This window comes from Delphinapterus leucas, chromosome 6, assembly GCF_059928025.1.
Source record: "Delphinapterus leucas isolate spDelLeu-1000000601 "Yukka" chromosome 6, BTC_Dleu_Yukka2, whole genome shotgun sequence".
In the NCBI taxonomy this organism is placed as follows: Eukaryota; Metazoa; Chordata; class Mammalia; order Artiodactyla; family Monodontidae; genus Delphinapterus; species Delphinapterus leucas.
This window is the reverse complement of record NC_143134.1, coordinates 96,582,203-96,600,756: the sequence shown is the minus strand read 5'-3', so window position 1 is coordinate 96,600,756 and position 18,554 is coordinate 96,582,203. Positions and strand designations below refer to the sequence as shown.

Below are 18,554 nucleotides of genomic sequence, written 5' to 3'. Positions count from 1 at the left end.
AACCTACGATCTCATAAGAAGGAAAGAGGTAAACAGTAACCCAGACCCGGCAAACGATGTAAGAAGGAAACATGTAGAAATCTAGAAAATTAGAAATTTAATATAGCTTAGGAACCAGAGAAGTAGACTATGAGAGCATGATGGAATGACACAACTTGTCTTTGCAAATCAGTAGTAAAGTCCAAAAGGACAAAATGCTTTAAAAAGCCTACAAGATTTTAATTAAGGTCTGAGCTGTGCCTCAAACAAAAATTAGCTATTTCAAATTCATCTTAGAGTACAACCCTATTAACTTTATCTTTCATCCTTTCCTCATACAGAATAAATTATACAATTTTTGGTTCAAATACCTTTTGCCAAGCAATATTTAGGGCTTGGTTTTTCTTCTGGTCAAGGTCTTCTATAGTTGCAAGGATTTTGGATTTGTCATTTTCTACAATTCTCTTCTTCTTCATCAAGTCATTATACTAGTAAGATAATAAAAGGCATACTTAATTGGGAAAACACAAAATTTTCTTTATATTCTAGAATTCAGTCAAGAATAAAGAGATTTCAATTTTCTTATATGCAATATATACAACTCCTATTTACCAAAAAGATATACTACATTGAATTATAATGTAAGCCAAATTAAGGAAAGTAAATATATCATCTATATGTAAAATTCAATTACTATAACAGAATTTATAGGACGAGCTGTTGAAATATTTTGACTCCACTAGTATTCCCTTATCTTCCTAGCAGCCAAGGCAAAAGGGAAAATTTGTCATATGTAAACTCAAAAGTAGCCCTGCATGCTTAAGAAGCAAGGTCAGTCTTAGCAGTGACACAAATAAAATTTTAATTCTTCACCATGGTGTATAAAGTCCTACATAAATTGGATCTTATTTATCTCTGAATTTCTGGCATCACACTCCTCCCCAGGCTCCAGCCATATGGTCACTTTTTTTCAGTTTCGTGAACATAATAAGCTCACTGTAGCCTTATGGACCCTGCATTGTTCTTCCTCTATTTCTGACATAACAGGTGCCTCAAGTTTCCACTCAAACATCACATCTTCAAAGTAGCCTTCCCTAGTTAATGTAGAAATTTACTGAAAAAAATTCTGAGGGAGGCAACAGAGGAAGAATAAACCATGAGCAGCAGCAGAACTTTCTAAAAACCCTTTTAACTTATTTCTCCTCAAAGCCTCACATTTCAAGGAGCTTCAAATTCTCCCTGAAAAACTCCAGCCAGTCTTGCTAGTTTCCTTGCCATCCCTCTCCTTTGTGGAGAGGAGGTTTTAGGAGCTTGGCCATATTTTTATCCTATTCCTTGCTAATTCCATATAGTTTCTTATATGTGGTGACACAAAATATAACAACAAAAGGCCAGCTGCTGATCAACAATAGAGCCTTCCTCTCTGGTAAGGAGATGGGAGTTGGTAAATTCTTTTTAAAAAAATATTAGCCCCAGTTATCATTATCTAATGAAGCAAACAAGTAAAAGTAAACAAGTTTCATGATGTTAAGCAGCTCAAATTCAGACAAAATATTTCCTTTCCAAAAAGATGCCATATATTGCAAAGGTTTAATGGAGAAATGTAAACCAGCAGGATCATTTTATAGAGATCACAGCAGGTGCATTATTAGACTGTTCAGCATCTAACATAGATTCTCTGTAGACACTAATGTCAATAACAGTTTACAAAAACCTGTTACCAAAAAATTTGTTAAAAGTCATTGAGCTCGTAAGTATTTCCATTTTTAAAGAGCTCTCATTAACTCTGCTATACAAATTCAATCAGAATTTTACAGAATTAAAGAAGGTATAATATAAAATTACTCAGATTGCTATTTCCTATGGAGCCATCAAGAATAGGAACTGCTTTCTCCTTTGGGTTTTTCTAGGGACATGCAGACTATAAAAGGTAGGGGAGATGGATAACATTATCAAGTAACTGAGAGCATTAAAACAGAGAAGACACTGCTGCATTTACAGATTAGTAAAACAGTGTTTATGTATATAACAATCTTAGCCATTTACTTATGTGATGGCTCCAGCATATACTGGAGTCAAAGGAAGACAGGACTTATGGAGTGGCTGACCGTGAGGAGGCAGACAGGACACAGGTGTCCCCCACTTTTCAGAAGTTTGCTTTACACCACTACTTTTACAAGAAAAGGTAAAAAGCACAAATAGTGTTCAGCATGTGTTTTGCAGTGAGCCCTTAGAGAAGCAGCACACACCCCAAGCAGGGAGAGTGGCACCATCAAGCTCCTCACAGGGAACAACACTAAGCATCTCAGCATTAAGCCGCCAGAGCTTTGAACTGTGTCGATGAGCATCTGTGCTTTAATCTCAGTTTATTTTATGCATCTGTTAGCAAGATGTGCCCTAAGGTAATTGCTTCTTTGCTTTATATCATTTCACAGGAATAGTTTCACAGGACTGGTGCTACTTTTGGACAGTGGGGGAAACCTGTACTCTATTTTTCAAAATCTTTCAAAAAGGCAAGTGAAAGAAATGATAGAAATGTGAAGAGCTAACATGATCAAAAATGTTGTTTTTATTTACACCAAAAATAAGAAAGGAGTTGGAAAAGTCATTCAAGGTAAAACAGAATATATAACTGATGATGCAAAAAGAATGAAATAAGAAAAGAAATAACTGGAAAGGGAGAAAGGGAAAATGCAAAGAAAACAAGTTATCAAAAGCATCAAGTAAAAGATTGACTCTAATAATCGCCTCAGGGGTCATATGAAGCCATCAATGCTACTCATATTCTGAAGTGGCCAAATAGTCATAGCAAAGTGACTTACCCGCTCTTCAGCTTCTGTCAGTACATTCATAGCTCTCATATTGACATTTCTTCCTAGTTTCTCCTTCATTTCTTGCAACTTCTGAAGTCTCTGACCAGCTTCTTTTGGGTTGTTAGTTTTGAAATCATAGGTGCTATTGGGTTGCCCAAAGAGGTGTTTCTCTGCATTAATCCAGTCATAATCTTTCAACATTTTGGACACCTAGCCACATGTGATAATGATAATAGAATGATATCATTGCCTACAAACCTTTATTTAAAAGTTAGTTTCTTAAATATTTACTAATTTTAAACCAAACATTTTGGAAAAAAATCCCACAATGACACATTTGGAAAAAATGAGATTCACTGTTGGCAGTGGACCTATAATAAGTATGAATATTTTTACCTGGAGGATAGGTAAGAAACTTGAGACTATATAGAAAAAGATTTTCCTATTACTCAAGCATGAGAGTAAGAGCCAACTCAAGAGAAATAGTTACAAAGTGTGTGTGTGTGTGTGTGTGTGTGTGTGTGTATGCACACACATATATAGAACATCTCCATTATAATGAAATATAAGTCAGATGAGGCTCCAGATTTTACCAAATTCAATCTATTGCTTCAAAAAAACAACTTGTGAAAGTTAAAAGTCTTATAAGAATACTTAAGTCACAGATTTGGTAAAATCATGGAAGCCTAATCCTGAGTGATATCTAATAATTCTTCTAGAAATTATAATCTAAGTAAAAAACTGTCCTAAATATTGACTCTATCCCCTTGCCACCCTCTTTTGACAAGGCACAGTAAAATACTTCTTCATATAATATAACCAATTAAAGTTTTTTAATTATAGTGCTTAAGGAAGACTTTTTTCTACTAGAATTGTTCAAGGTTGGTTCTGACTGGTAGAATCTAATCCTCTTCAATCATCCTTATTAGTTCCATAGGTACAGTCTCACCACTAGAATCCAAAGTAAAATAATCATTTCTTTCCTGCTGATCTGTAAGCTCTATGAACACATTCTGTGTTCATTCTTATATCTTTAGTGCCTGGCATAGTATGCAATAAATATTTGACAAACTATGTATTTCAAAGAATCCTTGACTTTTTAGCAGTTCCACTTACAAGTCCTTCTTTCTACCCCCTTCCCTAACTGTAAATAAAATCCCCTAGCAATCACCAATACTAGCATTTTCAATTATAAAAAAACCATTAACAGTAATATTAGCATTGGTAATAATTCAGTGAATCCACTAATAGGAGGGTACTAGGAAAGCAATACTAATAAAATACTAGGATATTATGACGTGGCCATAAAAAAATGTTTTTTAAACCAAGTAATGAACCTGAACAGAGACTCATGGCTCTTTCAGAGAGGGTGGAAAACTGTTTTTTATGTTAAATCTCTTGTATTTTTATGATGTTAAAAAGATTTAAAAGGCACCAAACTGTTACACACCAGTAAGAAAACATGCTGAGTGAATTACTAAGACCATATAAATGCAATCTCTTAACCAAACAACGAATTTCTACAAAACCATGTGTTTTCTCTAAAGTACTTAAGGCACTGTGACACATGAAAGAAAGAAACTTCAAGAGTAACCAAAAAACTGTGGGATAACTTCAAAAAGATAACTGCTTGGCCAAACATCAGATTTCAAATGAGGCTGCTAAAACTGACTATAACCGATCCTCATAAGGACATCCAGAAACCATTTAAGACGTTATTTTAGAAGTTGCCTGTGTATGTTTCTCTGTGAGCTCCCTAAATTCAACTTGCAATAAGGTAAAGAATACATATTATTACTACTAACACATTAATAACTAGTTCTATGAGCAACTGGGGATAAAAACCAGTCATTTCCATAGGAGACCACTCAATATTTGGTTAAAAACATCTTGGAGATGGAATAAACTCCTGAAATTAAATTTAAAAATAAAACATTTTTGCCTCTTGGTGATTACTGAGGAGCAGTTAACATAGTTGTAAGCCTCAAAGTTATGTTACACAGTAGTTCTGCCATTTATAGTAAGGTCTTCATTGAGCAGTTTACCAGAATATTTCAACACAGAGGCAAAAATTTGATCAAGGGTAAAAACGAACAACACAAACGTGCCTTTGCAGCAGCATCTTCAGCTTCCCGTTTATGTTTGCTGATGTTGTGGTCCAGTTCCTTAATTTTAAGCTGAGATTCATTGTTTTGCTCCTTATGTTTTGCTACTTCTGCATATTTAGCTTTAACTATGCTGTCTTGGGCTGTTATCACTTCTTTTTGCTTGGTCACCTCTTCTTGAGCTTTATTTACTAACTCCTGAAACAGATCATTAGAAGACAACATATAGCAAGGTAAGGTGGAGACATTTTTAGTTTACTGAAAGATCATCTAACAGACTTCTGGGCAAGATGGCAATGTGATTACAGACAGGTAGTCATCTAACCCTCTACATTTTATATCCCCATTAAAATGACTAATGAATTTACGGATAAGTGAAAACTTGTATTACCATTAGAAAAAAAAAAAAAGGATGGGATGTACTGTTCATGCTGAAAGCAACAATGTTTCTGCAAGAGACAGTGTAACTGGGATCACCTTGGGGAGGAGGGACTACTGGAATCTGACCTGTGAGGTCTCTCAAAAAAGTGGCATTTTGGGGAGTTTACAAGATAATATGACAGACTCCCAAATGACATTTATTAGGAGGGGCAAAGAACAGGGGTGGAAGCAGGTAAGCTGGCATTTGTTCCTTTCCCTTCTATAGAAGTAAGCCATAGGGACTTTACCAGTGGCAGTAGAAAGTCAGTGTTTGGTTCTAGCAGAGGGATCAAAACGGAGATATGGAAGAGGAAGAGAAACTTTTTTGAAGAAATGGATCTGTGGCACAAAGAAAAACTTCTTGCTTTGACTTTTACTATCCCCTACCTCCTGAGGTTGAAGTTATTCAACCTCCAAAGTGATAATTACAGCTGGGATTTAGTCTATCAACTCTCACCTCCTCCCCCTCAAACCTCTTTGCTAGATCTTAAAAGTCCTTCTGGTAAAACGATATGGTCACAGACTCACACAAATGTCTGAAAACAAAAAAACCTAGCTCAACTCAGATTTAGGTAGAGGGAAAACAGATAAGTAGAACAACCTGCTAAAAGACTGAGGAAGAATAGATCTCTGTAAGTGATGAAAAGCACCAGTAAAAATTTAGGAATTTTTTAGGCATGCTCATTAGAAAACAAGATCATTTTGAGCAGTAAACAATATTTGACATTATGGTTAGGTTATGAATGTGCCATAAATGCTTTAATTTCCTTATAATGTTTTATAATGTTTAATTTGTCTCACTTAAGGTCCTTTGCAGGAGGAAGATAAATCACAGCATTCAGCTAAAAAACCCAAAACAAAAACCCATGACAAAATCGTGTTTATGAAGAAGATTCCCTCATGCCTAGAGGTTGAAGATTGCATCGCAGGTATGACTGTTTCAATCTTTACAATGGTAAGAAAAAAACAAGGAAATCTATCACTTAAGATTGAGCAAAAATAAAATTTTACTTTTGTTTGAACCTAATTAGTTAGTAGGCAATTTCTCTTCTTAGCTCCCTGAGAGTGTCCTTAGTTACTATTATCAGCAAATGGAAACAATTTAGAATGTAAAGCCTGAAAAAACAACCTTTACAAACTAAGTGATCCACTTTATAGTTTTCCATAAAGAGAAATGGATGCCCTCTTTACAGAAATATGTACATGTTTGGATTTTATCTTTATTTAGATTAAGGAAGAAGTGGCTTATTATACTTCCACATTTCTCTTTAGAAACATGACATCTAATTTTTTAAAATTCCACATGATGTCCATGAAAGATGGTAGAAAATATGGAGGAATGAGATGAAAAATGAGATTAAAAGACAAGTCAGAAGGCAGAAAAGAAACTGTAGAAAATGTAATCAGCAACACAAAACACAAAGCTGAAAAGCATTTCTACACATTTCTATCCCTTATCTTCAAAAAGAGTAAAGAACTGTTATTCTGCTATTGGTTTGATAAATAATGTGTTAAAAAAAAAAAACCTGAATTTAACCACAAACAGAATGAAGAGGAAGGAACTACTTTCTAAAACACTGCACGCTACAATTAAAACAATCATTTCAAGGGAAAAACCACAGAAAATGTAAAAGCTGATGACAAAAGGCAAAAACACACTTTACTATAATGTAGGTAAAATGGATGGAACTCCCCTGTTAAAAGCTGTTATATTTTAGTTAACATGAAGATCAATGATATATTACTTACAAAAACAGTATCTATATAGCCACACAGCAGAAAACTTAAAAATGAAAGTTATATTGAAAAAACAAAAGTGGGTACACTTTGTACAGCATAGTGACAATATTTAATAACACTACTGTATATTTGAAAGTTGCTAAGAGTACATCTTGAAGTTCTCGTCACAAGAAAAAAAATTCTGTAATTATGTATGGTTACTAGACTTATTGTGGTGATAGTTTCACAATGTATGCAAATATTGAATCATTACGTTGTACACAGGAAACTAATATAAATGTTATGCTAATTATATCTCAGTTTTAAAAAGTAGGAGTAGAAATAATATGAAATAAAACAGAATTCAAGTTCAGAATTTAAAAAAAGGGTTAAGAGGGTATCCAGTATTCATGAGGGACAATTTCTAATATTTGTAGATAATAGAAATGTCTTCATAACATTTGAAAGCCCCTCAGTCCCAAATCCACCCTTTACTTCCTGCTTCTGAAATGGGGACATTGCTCCCTTGCCAGGTGCAACAGTATGAAGCCTCATCAGTAAAGGATGCTATAGGGTCACTGTAGAAGGAAGGGGCTTTACTTCTTGGTCCAATGTGCTTTTCTCAAAGGCAAGCTTGTCATGTGCAGGGGCTAGCAGCTTTCATGGCTTCCCCTGGCATCCCAGCATGTCCGCAGGCTGGGCACCTCCCCATGGCACCCTGGAAAGCTATTTCCCAGCAAGTGCCCCTGTGTAGCACTTTCCTATGCATGATTTCCCCTAGTACTCCACCAAACTCCACCACCAGTGGGCCACAGTTATCTTCTACAAGTAGATGTGGTTCTCAGCCCTGCAGGTAAAATGGGGCTCCTTTCCAGATTTGCTCCTTCCAAGGGTGCACTGCCTCAGCCTTATGGGTAACGCTGTTCCCTGTATCTGCTGTCCGTATAGTCTTTAGAGTTTTCTTTATCTCTTAGCAATTAATGCTGCATCATTCCAAACTCCTGTTATAGTTAACAATTTTTATTTAAACTTTGCCTGGTCAAATTACTGTGTAGTTTTTGTCTTCTGAATAGACCTGGACCAAAACAATTAGTAATATTATTTCAGGTCTCTTTCTGGATTGGTACTCATAATTTTAACTCATCATGACAGGACTGAAGAGACCATAAAGTCTCTAAAGACCTCTAAAGTCAAACATCTTCAAGCCACCATTTCAGAATTAGATTAACATTTGTAATCTCTCTAATATGGTTAGTAAATCTTACCCTATTTTTAGCCACCTCAGCTGCCATTACTGCAATCTGACCTTCATAGGATTTGATAGCTTCATTTACAGCTTCAAGCTGTTGTTCATTGGATGCATGCTCTCTCTTGAGCTCTTCTAGCTCCAGGGTGATAGCTTCAACTTCCTATAAGAAACACAGCATCTGGGCATTCAACAGGTTATTAACTACTGAAAAATAAATACATGCATGTCAACAAAATTAGTAAGATTCTCAAGCAAGTAAGACCCATAGCTTAGTTAAAAAACTACCAAAACATGTAAGCTACTTCTAAAGAAGAAAGGGGAAAGGAAATTTATTTTTCTATATTAAAAAAAAAAAGACAAATGTACATACAATTTTTAAGGGTTCAAGGAACTTTGTATAAACTATATCCTTTATCCTTTTATTCCTATAGGGATAAACAATATACAGTTCTACATAGCAGATAAATTAACAGAGGTAAAGCCTTTTTAAAACAATTATTCAGTGACAAAAATATTAGTTTCTTAATTTTCTTCTTTCCCATTATAGCCTTTAGTTCTTTAGAAAATACTGTGCAAGCTATGAAAGAATCATAAGGTGGGTTAAAAAAAACAAACAAAAACTATGAACAAAAGTCAGACTTAAGTGAAACTGTACAGAACAGTGATTGAGCACAGCCTCTGTAGACAGAAAAACGCAGGTCAAATTCCAGCCTTGGCACTATCCAAAAGATATAATCAGATATCACCAGTCTATGATCGAATAGCACGTTGTAAATATAACATGCCTGGTCTTATATCATTCTTTCACAGTGTATGTATGTTCACAAAGATGATCAAACAGAAATGTCAACAGTGAATCTCTGATACGACACAGCTCTGCGTACATGATATGAGCTTTGGTCCACTCTTGAATGAAACATTTACCAAAAGGCAACTTTGCTCTTTCTCCAAAATTAGCAAGCCAATGCAACCCCTACTCAAAATTACATAACAGTTAATTCCAGGGTTTCAGAGTAACGCATATTTTAATTTGGCTCATAAGATGTGTAATGTGTCTCCTAAAGAAGTACATCTCACTTTTGGATTTTGTGATAAATACTGATGAATAAGGCCAAGGCCAACCAACGGTGCTCTACCACCTTCAGTTCTATTCTGATGTTCAAAGATTAGTTCCATTTCAAAACAAAGTTATTACCTGTTGTTTTTCTTTCATTTTCTTGGTAGAAGCATCTGCTTTAGTTTTGGCACAATCTAGTTTTTTCTGTGCATCCTTCAGTTCTCTCTCTCTTTCAGCTTCTGCGTTTTTCATTTTATTCTCCAATACTTCATATTTTTCTTCTGCTTTTTTTTGAATTTCTTTGGTGTTTTTTAAGGTCTCCTCACTTTCCTCTGCATCATAAAGCAGGTAAATATGCCTATGTGAGGTCTTCCAACAACTATTAACAGGTATAGATATTAATGGCTTACAAATTCAACTTTTAATAGAAGAAAAGGTATGGAAAGTTGGAGCCAAGAGTTTAAAAAAAATCAACTGTTCTAACCTTATTCTAGAAATGGTATATTGAAACACAGATCATGCCTAAGAGCCACACTTGAATTATCTAATGATCTGTAAAGAAATTATTTCCAATCACATGAAATTGAGTAACATAAACTTTACCTACAACTTAACTTATAAAAAGATCACAGACCATCTTTTTTGGGCTTCCCTGGTGGCGCAGTGGTTGGGAATCTGCCTGCTAATGCAGGGGACACGGGTTCGAGCCCTGGTCTGGGAAGATCCCTTGAGTAACATAAACTTTACCTACAACTTAACTTATAAAAAGATCACAGACCATCTTTTTTGGGCTTCCCTGGTGGCGCAGTGGTTGGGAATCTGCCTGCTAATGCAGGGGACACGGGTTCGAGCCCTGGTCTGGGAAGATCCCACATGCCGCGGAGCAACTGGGCCTGTGAGACACAACTACTGAGCCTGCGCGTCTGGAGCCTGTGCTCCGCAACAAGAGAGGCCGCGATACTGAGAGGCCTGCGCACCGTGATGAAGAATGGCCCCCGCTTGCCACAAGTAGAGAAAGCCCTTGCACAGAAATGAAGACCCAACACAGCAAAAATAAATAAAATAAACTCCTACCCCCAACATCTAAAAAAATATATATATATATCACAGACCATCTTTTTATATGATTGTATGCTTCCTAACATCAGAACTGAGTGTGTAACTATGGTATTTTCTTTTTATTTTAGTTATAAGAAAGCTTACAATTTACTTCATAAGCAAGCTTACTTAGTGTTCCTTCCTCCTTTATTTTAATTAAAGGAATCTTTTATTAAAGTAGAGAAGCACTGTGAGAACATATCTAGGATGAAGCATAGGAAACATATTACCTCTAAATTTATAAATTTAAAAATAAAAAAGTAAGATAGAATGAGCATGTGATGGTCACAACTGACATACACTGTTAAGCATTAGGACCTAGGTACAAATATAACCCTAGAAGCCATGAATAGACAATTTCCTATACTACTTTTCACTGTAGAGATGTCATTCCAAGAAATCAAAAGAGAAATAAAAAAATACTTTGTCACAAATGAAAATGGAAATACAACATACCAAAACTTACATCACATGTAGCAAAATCAGTTCTAGCTATGAGTGAAGTTCATAGCAAAGTTCATAGCAATAAATGCCTACCTCAAGAAACAAGAAAAATCTCAAACAGCTTTACACCAAAAATCTGTTGTGTTTCTATACACTAAATAATCCCATTTACAGCTGCATCAAAAAGAAGAACAAACAAAGCCCAAAGTTAGTAGAAGGAAGAAAATAACAAAGATCAGTGTGGAAATAAATGAAATTGAGACTAAAAAGAAATAGAAAAAATAATGAAACTAAGAGCTGGTTCTTCAAAACTGCCAAACTTTTAGCTAGACCTAAGGAAAAAAAGAGACTCAAAAGTCAGAAATAAAAGATGAGATGTTACAACTGATACCACAGAAATATAAAGAATCATAAAAGGTTACTATGAACAATTTTACACCAACAAGCCAGACAACCTAGAAAAAATAAATTACTAGAAAAGACAACCTATCAAGAATCATGATGAAACAAAATCTGAAAAGAGATTATTAGGAGATTTAGTAAGTAATCAAAAACCTCCCAACAAACAAAAGTCCAGCACTAGACAGCTTTACTGGTGAATTCTAACAAACATTCAAAGAAGAATTAATACCAATCCTTCCTTCTCAAATTCTTGCAAAAAGAAGACAAGGAAGAAATTATTCCAAACTCATTTTGTGAGGCCAGCATCATCCTGATATCAAAACCAGACAAGGGGGCTTCCCTGGTGGCACAGTGGTTGAGAGTCCACCTGCCAATGCAGGGGACACGGGTTTGTGCCCCGGTCCAGAAAGATCCCACATGCCGCGGAGCGGCTGGGCCTGTGAGCCATGGCCACTGAGCCTGTGCGTCTGGAGCCTGTGCTCCGCAATGGGAGAGGCCGCAACAGTGAGAGGCCCGCATACCGCAAAAAAAAAAAAAAAAAAAAAAAAACAAGACAAGGACGCCACAAGAAAAGAAAATTACAGGCTATTATTCCTGATGAACACAAATGCAAAAATTCTCAACAAACTTTTAGCAAACTGAATTCAACAATACATTAAAAGGATCATACACCATGACCAAGTAGGATTTATTCCAGGGATACAAGTACGGTTCAACATCTGCAAATCAGTCAATGTGACACATAATACTAACAAATGAAGGATAAAGTCATGGTCACCTGAATAGCAGAAAAAGCATCTGAGAAAATTCAACATCTGTTTATGATAAAAACTCACAATAAAGTGAGTACAGAGAGAACATACCTTAACATGATAAAGGCTATACATGACAAGCTCACAGCTAACATCACACTCAATGGTAAAAAGCTGAAGGCTTTTCCTCTAAGATCAGGAAGAAGATAAGGATCCTTGCCTACTCTCCACTTTCATTTGACATAGTGTTGGAAGTCCTATAGCAATTGGGAAAGAAAAAAAATGCATCTAAACTGGAAAGGAAGAAGTAAAACTGTCACTATTTGCAGATGACATATTATAAATAGAAAACCCTAAAGACTCCATCAAAAAACTGTTAGAAATAATAAGCAAATCAATATATAAAAAAATCTGTTGTGTTTCTATACAATCCCATTTACATCAAAAAGAAAATACCTAAAAATAAATTTAAGGAGGTGAAGGACATGTACACTGAAAACTAGGAAACACTGATGAAAGAAATTGAAGAAGACAGAAATAAATGGAAAGATATTCTGTGCTCGTGGATTGGAAGAATATTGTTAAAATGTCCATACTACCCAAAGCAATCTACAGATTCAAGTCAATTTCAGTCAAAATTTCAATGGCATTTTCCACAGAAATAGAATAAACAATCCTAAAATTTGTATGGAACCACAAAAGACCCTAAACAGCCAAAGCAATCTTGAAAAAGAACAACAAAGCTGGAGGAATCATACTCCCTGTTTTCAAACTTTATTACAAAGCTAGAGTAATCAAAACAGTATAGTATTGATATTAAAAACAGACAGATCAATGGAACTATTGAATAGAGAACCCAAAAATAAACCAACACATACATGGTCGATTAATTTATGACAGAGGAGTCAAGAATATACAATGGGGAAAAGACAGTCTCTTTTATAAATGGTGGAAGGAAACTGGACTTGCAAAAGAATGAAACTGGACCACTAAGACCATACATAAAAATTAACTCAAAATGGATTAAAGACTTGAACATAAGACCTGAAACCATGAAACTCCTAAAAGAAAACACAGGTGGTAAGCTCTTTGACATAGGTTTTGATGATTTTTTGGATTTGACACCAAAAGCAAAAATGAACAAGTGGGACTACATATCAAACTAAAAAGCTTCTGCACAGCAAAGGAAACCATCAACAAAATTAAAAGGCAAACTACTGAATAGGAGAAAATATTTGTAAATTATATATCTGATAAGGGGTTAATATCTAAAATATATTAACTCATACAACTCAATAGAAAAAACAACCAAATCCAAAAATAGGCAGAGGACCTGAATACACATTTTCCACAGAAGACATACAGACGGCCAACAGGTACATGAAAAGATAGATGTTCAACACTAATCACCAGGGAAATGCTAATCAAAACCACAGTGAGATATCACTTTGACCATTAGAATGGCTATTATCAAAAAGACAAGAAGGGTTTCCCTGGTGGCGCAGTGGTTGAGAGTCCGCCTGCCGATGCAGGGAACACGGGTTCGTGCCCCGGTCCGGGAAGATCCCACATGCCACGGAGCGGCTGGGCCCATGAGCCATGGCTGCTGAGCCTGCGCGCCCGGAGCCTGCGCTCCGCAACAGGAGAGGCCACAACAGTGCGAGGCCCACGTACCGCAAAAAAAAAAAAAAAGGGCAAATTAATAGAAAATTATTAAAATATTTAAATTGAAAAATATTTTCTAAAATTAAAATATTTAAAGTAATTAATGCAGATAAATATATAATAAACACAAAAGCTGCTAAATACCTAAAGTAAGGTTATCAGTAGAAACAGATTAGAACAGAATGTTTTTGTCTTACCAATGATTTTTTTAAGAGCATCTAATTCTTCCTGTTGCTTGTGATATGAGCTTTGCTGAAGCTTGGTTTGTAGTAAATCTGCCTCCTCAGTTTTCATCTCCCACTGCTGTTTTAGTTGGCGATACCTTAAGAAAGAGAAGTTTATAATAAATGACAACAGTTTTTCTGATGTTAGAGACATGCTTTTAAATAACAGGCTCTTACCCAAAACAAACTCATACAACATAATATAAGATGCCACTGGTTAGAAGACTCGTTTTGATAACTTCCGCATTTCTGAGGCATCAATTAAACTCAAGTTTGACTTGGTTACTGAAGGTAAACAACCCTAAATGACCAAGACCAATAGTAACTATCCAGGGAAATATTCTTAATTTTAGAAAATACTAATAATCTTTGAATAAATAGGTTTCCTTAAAAATAACTCCTCCCACTGATCCTTATCAAAAAGAAAAACTCCATAACAGCTCCCCATCACAAAAATAGAATATATAACAATTATATAAAATTTCAAAAATTTTATCTATTAATCCCTAGTTTCAAATGTTAAAAAAATGTTCCCTACATTTTGTAAGGAGACTGGTAGTTTAAAATGGCACAGTACTGAACTTAAACATTTGCAAAGCACTTTTTTTGCAAACCCTGTAATTCTCCCCCAGTTCTGGATGCTTCAAGTTATTTCTTTGGAAGGTATTTTGCTAATTCAGCTGCAGTGAAATTTTAAATTACAGTAAATTCAAAGGTTGCTTGTCACTAGAAATTCATGAGGTTTGAGGAAAAAGTAAGGAAGCAACTTATAAAACATAAATACTCCCTTGAGTATTCTTGTCTGAGACTGCTTGACAGCATAATTTTAACTTGAGTCATTTTCCAACTCATTTAAAAATGTAAAGTGTAGAAATGTGCAAAAAAGATATAAGCTATTTTCCTGATATGATCTATGAAAGAATGGCTTTAGTTGACCCTTCCACTCTCATTTTTCAAAATCTACTTCTCTTCCTTAACCTCTGGGCCACAATTAGTCTACAACACAACTCTGCAGAATAATGATCCAGTATTGCTCAACAAAGTTAACAGTTCCAAGCCAAATGTGACCACATACTCATTGCCTTGACAGAGCTTCCATATATCAGAGAAATCTTTTTGTATCTTTCTCACAGAAAAAGTTCATTCACTTTATGGTTAATGTATGTTAATGAAGGTAAAAGGCAGGCTTTACATGTATATAATGTTTGAAAGTGGGCATTTTGATACAATTTACATCTTCGAATGGTCACTTTTGACTTACTGTAGCAATCTTTTCCATATAATACTGTGTCCCAAAGAAGTCTTGGTACCATTCTAAGTTTTGATGATTTCAGAAGATGAATGCCAAAAGTTTACCAAAAAAAAAAAAAAAAAATCACTTCAAGTGTTTTAAAATTATTTATTTTTGGCTGTGTTGGGTCTTCATTGCTGCACATGGGTTTTCTCTAGTTGAGACGAGCGGGGGCTACTCTTCATTGCAGTACATGGGCTTCTCATTGCGGTGGCTTCTCTTGTCACGGAGCATGGGCTCTAGGTGCGTAGGCTTCAGTAGTTGTGGCTCCGGGGCTCTAAAGCACAGGCTCAGTAGTTGTGGCGCACTGGCTTAGTTGCTCTGCGGCATGCGGGATCTTCCCAGACCAGGGCTCGAACCAGGAAAGTCTCTCATTTCAAGGTTTTTATCTCTCTCTCTCTTTTTTAAAGCTTTATTCAGTATTGTGAATTCTAAATAAAATGTTTCTTTTTTTTTTTTTTTGCGGTACGCAGGCCTCTCACTGTTGTGGCCTCTCCTGTTGCAGAGCACAGGCTCCAGACGTGCAGGCTCAGAGGCCATGGCTCACGGGCCCAGCTGCTCTGCGGCATGTGGGATCTTCCCAGACCGGGGCACGAACCTGTGTCCCCTGCATCGGCAGGCAGACTCTCAACCACTGCACCACCAGGGAAGCCCTGATTTTATCTCAGTTCCCATTTGCCATCTTCAGAGTGACTAGAAAAAAATTACAATTAAGCTCTCAAATACTGTACTTAGTAAGTTTGTGGCATTTATACTCCTGAAGCTTTTACAGCAAGTAAGGACTGTTCTCCTGGATAACCACACGGCGAGTTCACTCACATCATTCCGGTATTTATTCAAGTCTTCTCAGTAAGGCTTTCCCTGCCCACCCCATATAAAATTTCAACACCTCTTTCTTTGCCCTGGAAAGTTCATATCTCCTTTACTATTTTACTTTTTTCTTCTTAGAACTTAGCATTATCTAACATACATTTTACCAGTTTACCTTTTTATATTATATTGTCTGTTGCCCAGCTACACATATCAAAACAAGATGAAGAGGTTTATATGTTTGACTCCCTGCTATATTCCCAGCTCCTCGAAGAGTACTTGGCATGAGGCACACAACAGTAAATAACGTTAAGTGTCAAAAAAAGGTTGCATTAAATAGCATAGTACCAATTTTGAAAAAAAAAAATGGCATACACATATTGTGTCATACACAAAATATGTATCATACACAAGCAGAAGTAATGCTGAAAAGTACACATACATACCTATATCCACACCCACACAGAAAATACACTGTAAGTAAGCACTTTAATTCTAGCAGTGACTTTTGACATGAACTTGTTTAACTTCTCCATAGGAAACTTAGCGATCTTCAACATCTACAGGACAGCCATAATGCTGCAAAACTTAGTGCAGACACCCGATCGATGCTATAATATTACATTATTTCAAATCAAGGACTCAAGTATCCTCTGGCATCAACCTCTAGAGTATCTATGGATTTCCTCACTAATCCCAGCAGAATGTTAACAGAGCGTATCTCAGCAGAAAAAGGGGAATATTTGGCTGATTTTTCTTTCCTTCTTTTAATTAGCTTTCCCCAATTTCTTAAAACAAAGACACTATTTATGTTAAAATAAACTGATAAGTTAACAACTCACAACTTATTCAATAATACCAAGGTTATTATTAAAAAAGTCAGAAGTATTTCTTTTATGTTTTGTTTTGGTTTTGTTTTTGCGGTACGTGGGCCTCTCACTGTTGTGGCCTCTCCTGTTGCGGAGCACAGGCTCCAGAGGCGCAGGCTCAGCAGCCATGGCTCACGGGCCTAGCCACTCCGCGGCAAGTGGGATCTTCCCGGACCGGGGCATGAACCCGTGTCCCCTGCATCAGCAGGCGGACTCTCAACCACTGCGCCACCAGGGAAGCCCAGAAGTATTTCTTTAAATAAAATTTTCTTTCATCTTCTACCATGCAAATCTTTGACCAAGAAAATTTTTAAATACAGCTTAATCCAATCAAAGTCTTACTTTTCAGCAGTGTTTTTAAGACCTGCTAATTCCTCTTCTAGAGCCCGTAGCTCATTCTCCTTGATTCTCAGCTCATCTTGAACATCTTTGAGTTCTTGAAACTTGGTTAAAATAGAAGCTGCCTGGGATCGAGCACCTGACAGAGGCAAATTGAAACAGGCCTTTGACACCAAGTTACCACGTATTTAGTAAGCAATAAAAACTTTTCTGAGAGAATTATACTTGAAATAATTCAACAGCCATTCTTTAGTAAGTTTATGAAGCTACAGAATTCACTTCATCATTTGAATCTTAGGGCACACATACTTGATAACAAATACTTCTAAGTAGATGTGGTGGATTATTTATTCAAAATAATCATTGCCCTTGCCTACTGGGCCCATCCCTCCCAGGTCCATTTCCCTCTCTACTGTCATCAGGCTTAGCCATGTGCTTTGCTCTAGCCAACAAGGGAAATGTACCTCTTCTGAAAGGAAGCTTTAAGAGGCAGCACATAATTTACCATGTTTTCCCCTTCCCTTCCCATGAGAAAAGTATGTTCACAAAAGGGACTTACTTCTCGGTCAGCCTGGGTCCCATAATGAGAATAACATGGAGCAGAGGCAAGTGACCCACAGTTAATGTAGCATAATTATGGAATAAACTTGTAAGCTACTGAGATTTGGGAGCTGTTTATTACCACATCATAATGTGGTCTAAACTCGATGTAGCAGCGTAAACTGGTTTCACCTTACGTGCACTATAACTGTCTGGCAGTAACAGGCTGAGGTGTTAGGTTGGCAAGAAGACTCCAGGTTTGATGGGAGGATGCAAAGGTCAATTAGCAATGCTATTGTGAGCACTTTGTTTATATGATATGGGGTTACATATTTGCCATCTCTTAAGCAGGAATTTTAAGAACCTCTAATTCAATGAAATCTAAAATGTTCCTTCTATTTTAGATATTTAAAAATATTTGGTCTCTATCTTCCAATTGCAGATGCTAGTCATCTTGTACACTGGGGAACTTGCTACTATATCATGGAATTCATTATATTGGCTGTTTTCTTGGCCTAGAAAGAAATTAAGACACTTGATATCTCAAGAGGCATCCAAGTCTCTTGGTTTGGTTAAAAGCACAAACTCTGTAATCAGACCACCTGAGTTCAAATTCTGAGCTCTGCCACTTACCAGCAAGTTACTTAATCACTCTATACCTTAGTTTCTACAACTCTATAATGGAGATGATAGTAATGTCTACCTTACGGTTGCTATAAGGATTAAATAAGCTAATCATTTAAAGTCCTTAGAATAGGGCTTTATAGAATGATAGAAA

General features: G+C 36.2%; 1 protein-coding gene across 2 annotated transcripts in view; it reads right to left on the bottom strand.

Annotated features, from left to right (window-relative positions):
- Positions 1 to 18,554, bottom strand: part of SMC2 (structural maintenance of chromosomes 2) — a 51,777-nt gene that overhangs the window by 8,195 nt on the left and 25,028 nt on the right. For both annotated transcript variants that reach the window (XM_089913476.1, XM_022600128.2), the window contains 7 exons: positions 17,240 to 17,375; positions 13,901 to 14,025; positions 9,481 to 9,674; positions 8,302 to 8,445; positions 4,901 to 5,095; positions 2,802 to 3,002; positions 351 to 467 (listed from right to left, as the gene is read on the bottom strand). In XM_089913476.1, the coding sequence (XP_089769602.1) occupies positions 351 to 467; positions 2,802 to 3,002; positions 4,901 to 5,095; positions 8,302 to 8,445; positions 9,481 to 9,674; positions 13,901 to 14,025; positions 17,240 to 17,375 (1,112 nt within the window). The remainder of the gene's footprint in view (positions 1 to 350; positions 468 to 2,801; positions 3,003 to 4,900; positions 5,096 to 8,301; positions 8,446 to 9,480; positions 9,675 to 13,900; positions 14,026 to 17,239; positions 17,376 to 18,554) is intronic.